This window comes from Magnolia sinica, chromosome 13 (genome assembly GCF_029962835.1).
Source record: "Magnolia sinica isolate HGM2019 chromosome 13, MsV1, whole genome shotgun sequence".
Lineage (NCBI taxonomy): Eukaryota > Viridiplantae > Streptophyta > Magnoliopsida > Magnoliales > Magnoliaceae > Magnolia > Magnolia sinica.
Genome location: NC_080585.1, coordinates 7,287,978 through 7,293,393, shown reverse-complemented (window position 1 = coordinate 7,293,393; position 5,416 = coordinate 7,287,978). Strand labels below are relative to the sequence as shown.

Genomic DNA, 5,416 nt, shown 5'->3' with positions numbered 1-5,416 from the left:
ATGATGAGCTCTTGCCAAATGGGAAGAGGATTTAGATATAACACGTACCTCATGATGGTACCCATAGAACTTGGTGGCATCAACACACCAGCCAAGTCGGTGGTGTGTGGTACACCAGCTAATCCACTTCCTTTCCTTTAAACCTTTTGAACTGAAATTAACATCACATCATTTCATCTCACCAATTGCATAAAGAAAAACACCTGCCTGGTACCTATCAAGATTACTTTCTCCAATTATCAAGATTACTTTGAAAAATGACTTAATGTACATGAAATCCACCCTGTCCATCAGGTGCACTACCCCTTGTATGGCTATGATCCTAAAATCAAGCTAATTCAAGACTCTTGTGGCAACTTCATAAGATTATACCAATGACCCATAAACTCATGCGGTATGGTCAACCGAATTTGAATACTATAATTTATGGGTAATTGTTTCATCTTAATGAGGTGGATTAGATGAATGGATTGGATGGCATTTATACATAATTTCTGTGGAGCACCATAACATGGGTATATATGTATATGACATTTCTTTACAGCCCCACAAAATCTTGGATTAGAGTTGCACACATGGAAGGTAAAATAGGCTTCAACACAAATATTGTTGTAAACGGAAGCAGAAGGGAAATGAAAACTAATTAATTTTAACCAAGGAATTTCATCATCTTAGTTTTACCATAAACTAATTAAAAATAAAAATCTTTCTTCTTTTTTCTTAAAAAAAAAAAAAGAAGAAGAAAGATATAGATAATAATTATAAAACTAACTGAAACAATATTTATTAAAAAAATTAAATAAATAAATCAATAATTAAATCCTCCTCTCTTGAAAATTACGGATCTGCCCCTAAAAACTCGCCCGAACCATTTTGACTCGTCCAAGTCATCTGAAACGCTGTTTGAATAGGGAAATTACGGATCTGCCCCATCAGCTTTCGGGCCTTAAATGGGCCATTATTACAGTCGTGAGTCCAGCCCATGTATTGAAACCCGGTGGGCCAGTCAAGCCAGCTTGTTGAAAGTGGGAATTTTGGGCTGGTCTGACCTCATACAAGTGCTTAGATCATGAGCTTGGCCCAGCCTATTTTGCCGCCAGAATTACGAGGACCAGGTTGTTGGAGTACCAAAATAATGAGCCCAGGGGTTTCTATGGAAATGATATGGCCCACCTTTGATTTGTCCAGTGCCCACGTAATACATTAGCATGACACGAGATATGTCCGTTTCCATCCCTCGTCAGATCGCAAAATATTTTTTAGGCCAGTTCCTCTACCCCAATTGTACGTTAAGCTTATTCAACAATGCCGTGTGGACCCCACGTGATGTTTGCATGACATCCATTCTCTACCCATCGTGTGCACCGAGTGCAAAAAATAGGCCCATCTGAAACTAAGGTAGGCCCCACCATATAAAATCAATCCTAAAACATCCAAACCACGTGGTGTGGCCCACCTGAGTTGGGTGTCCATTCATTCTGATAGGGTGCATCTTATGAATGGACTGGATACCAGAACGGTTGGCTCGACGCACGATCTGAAAGGTTTTAATGGACGGCGTCACCACACCAACTGTTTACTTGTGGTGAGACCCACCACTGTTTTGGATTAACCTGACTTTTGGGATACGACATTTAAGTTGAAGGGGCGCACGGTGTGGACGGAGTGGTCACGGCACGTACATCACGGTGGGCCCCACAGACAACCTTGCAGAGTAATTCGTACATGAACGGGTGTGTTTTTAATGGATAAGAAGGTTTTTCGTTAAGAGCAGGTGTTGACTTGCATTGCTTGTTCACGGATTCGAGCTTACAAACTTCAATTCTCATGTCTTAGGATTCAACACTTGCATAGCTGCCTATCTATCACTCTCTACTGTGGAGTTCACCACCATTTTGAAAACAGCTGGGGCCCAAAGATTCAACACTTGCGTGTGGCACACGTACCACTATCCGGAACAAATTATGGGGCACAACGTACGTGGAGCATAGCTCGAAATCACGAGTTATCCAAACCATCCAAACCGCAGGTATCGAATGCTCTAATACATCCGGACATATTACATTACAATACCATGCATTGGGACATTAGCCATTGAATTTAGATTCTTTTCATGGAACCGAACCGTTTATATACAGGGCTTCCCTTGGATGGGGCACGCTCAGAAAATAATAATAATAATAATGTCAAATAAATATTTTGATGCTTTGATCATACAAAGGTTAACGTAAAGAGCCAAATCATCGAAGGGCTGAAAATGCTCCAACTTCGGAGCTTGTATTCGTTGCAGGGGCACCAAACAAGGTGAGACCCATCAAATAAGACGTTTGGACCATTGGAAGATAAACCAAATTCAACCGTTAAAGTCCCATGTTGCCATACATCGGGATGTATTCGAACAAACCTCGTCATTTAAAAAAATAAAATTAAATCCACTCCACCCAAGACCAGCTCAGTGGTTTGGCTGGCCTGGATTTCTGTACGACCATGCGATGTGTATGGTGGATCCAAAGATACCCACATTTTAAAGAAATGGTGAACTATCACAGAATGAATCTAGCCCATAAAAATGTCTCTTCTCAAGGCCCCATCTCCCTTGGAATGCAAAAGGAAGGAAAAAAAAAACAAAAGAGAGGGAAGAAAAGTCCTACCACAAAAACTGGCAAGCAATAGAGTGGCCAAAAAAAGGAAGAGAGTGCAAACCAGCTCACATACATGTAGTAAAAGAAGAGCATTCCAGCCCCACATTTCTCCTGTCAATGGCGCAAATCAAGCCAACCAACCCACATGCACGTGGCCCCTTTTGATGACGATATCAATGATTCAGCCTTTCAGCATCCAAAGCACCCCAAGCCCAAAAGACCATCAAAACCCCACCTCTTCCCACCAAAACCACCCTTAAAAGCCCCCTTCTAAACAAGAACCCCATAATCCAGATTCACCTTTCTTCTTCCCACTTCCCATCCCAAATGAGCTAAAACCCAATAATCAAAATCCTATAAAAATCCCACTTCCCAATTATCAAATCCCAAACAAGAAAAACCCAAAACCTCTTTGTTTCCCATTCCAACCTTAACAGCACCCAACAGGAGGAGAGAAGAACAAAAACCATGCTGCTCCCCACTCTCCCATCCTGCTTCAACAACAACAACAACAACCACTCCAATAGCAATCTCACCAACACTCCCACCACCCAAACCAAAATGCCACAGAATCTAATCACCACCGTCTACCAAACACATATCTGTAACACTCCAGCTTTCCTAACACTAACATGGTCCAAGACCCAAACATCCCACTCTCTCACCATCAACATAGACTCTTCCTTTTCCCTCTCAATCTCCCTCTCCCCTGCCACCTCTTTCTCCTTCTTCCGAAACAAGCCCGGCTCGAAGCCAATCTCCCTCCCACACCACCAATGTCGCCACAAACCCAAGCTTTACTGGGACTTCACCCGTGCCCGATTCTCTCCGGCTTCCGCCGAACCCGTCTCCAACTTCTACTTAGCTATTTCGCACGCTGCAAGTATTGATTTCTTCATCGGCGATCTCCGGGAAGATGCATTGCGCCGCTCGGGTGCGATCCCTCCATTGCCCACAGAGCCTGCTCTGCTTTCCCGCCGAGAGCACATGTTCGGGCAGCGGACTTACACCACCAAAGCCCGGTTTTTGGGATCGAACCATGAGATTGGGATCGAGTGCACAGGTGGGGCGCTGAGAGTGAGGGTGGATGGGGAGGTAGGCCTGGTAGTGAAGAGGCTAGCATGGAAGTTCAGAGGCAATGAGCGGATTTCAGTTGGTGGGTCCGACGTCGAATTCTACTGGGATGTTTTCAATTGGGTTTGTGGGCCTGGGAGTGGTGGTGGTGGAGCTCATGGGGTGTTTGTTTTTCAAGTGGGGGATGGTGGGGTGTGGCCAGAGATGGTGGGGGCCGAGAAGAGGCTGATGAGGAAGAGCTTCTCCTCAGGTTCGGCAACGTCAGCATCATCGCCAGGGAGTTGGAGTGTATTGCAGTGGACTGAAGAAAGGAGTGATGGAAGCAGGAGCTGTTCTTCTTCTTCTTCTTCATACTCTTCTTCTGCTTCTTCTTTCAAGAGTGGAGGGTTCTCTTTGCTATTGTACGCTTGGAGGACAGGTTGAATTTTGGTCTGTGTGGATTGGTTTTTCCCATTTGTAATTCCATTTCTTTATAATTACCTATCTCTTTGTATATTGTTGTTGTTTTTTTTTTTTTTTTTCAATTTTATCTTGGGTTAGTATAGTTCAGAGGACGATCCAGGACCATCCATTGTGAATTGCAACTGCTGTGCATGTGGTTCCCACCATGATTGATCTGGACCGATCACTTGTTGCTTTCATTGCATTATACTAACATCCGATGAAAATAGGCAAATTCACTGATGCATAGGATAGTCCGATCAAAGCAAATTTTGAATGATAATCTAGGTGGGGCCCACCATTATAGTAGGTTGCAGCGGCAAAGCTGGAGAAAAATAGATCGTGGTGTTATCTGATACTCTGGCAAAATAATGCGTAGGCACTTAGCTCAAATTAAACCGACTAACAGTATATAAGTAACGGTCTAAAAATTAGATTTGTTTTACTACTCTAGCCTCTGATTTCTGGATGTGTTGGTGGAAATAGGACGATTGGATAATCAAATAAGCTTAATCTTTTTATTCATGATACATCCAAACTAGACGCTTTAATTTGAATTACTTGGATGTCGTGCATGCAGTCTAATTAATTTCACTTTAATTTGAATTACTTGTTGTCGCGCATGAGTATCGAAGTTTTTCTCAAACGGAACTTATTTTTCCGAAACGTAAAATTGACCGTTGGCAAGTTTTCTTTACTGCCGTTTGTTTAGGGATCGGATCAGGTGTTACCCGGGTAATACCTTATCGGGTGTTTACCTGATCGTGGGGCCCACCTTGATGTAAGTGTTGTATATCCACTCCGTCCATGGTTTTATGCATATCCAAATCTCAATTGGATCATTCTTAGGGGCCACGAAAGTTTTGGATCAAGTGGATATTTGTGTTTTCCATTCATGCAGGTACGTGTGACCTTATTAAAAGGTTGGATGGAAAATAAACATTACAATGGGCCTTAGGAAGTTTTTAACGGTGGACATTCAATGACAACTTTTTCTTGTTGTGTGGTCCACTTGAGATTTGGATCAGCTTCATTTTTAGGTCCGTGGCCTAAAATTATCTGTACAAACTGATAGACGGCGTGGATATACAGGACATACATCAAGGTGGGCCCCACGGTCAGGGCAACACCCACTAACGTGTTCCTCGGATAACACCTAATCCGCTCCCGTTGCTTTGGTCGCCACTTTTCATGGGATCATTCGGTGTATGTCTGTCTAGAAGGGTCCACTAGATGGACAGCCCTGGTTGATACAGCAA

The 5,416-nt window shown here is 43.1% G+C and overlaps 1 protein-coding gene across 1 annotated transcript; it reads left to right on the top strand.

The window, feature by feature from the left end:
• Positions 1-2,359: 2,359 nt before the first annotated feature.
• On the top strand, positions 2,360-4,244 carry LOC131222620 (uncharacterized). Its single transcript, XM_058217767.1, has one exon. The coding sequence runs from the start codon at positions 3,111-3,113 to the stop codon at positions 4,137-4,139; it is 1,029 nt and encodes a 342-aa protein (XP_058073750.1). The 5' UTR covers positions 2,360-3,110; the 3' UTR covers positions 4,140-4,244.
• The last annotated feature ends 1,172 nt before the right edge of the window (positions 4,245-5,416 follow it).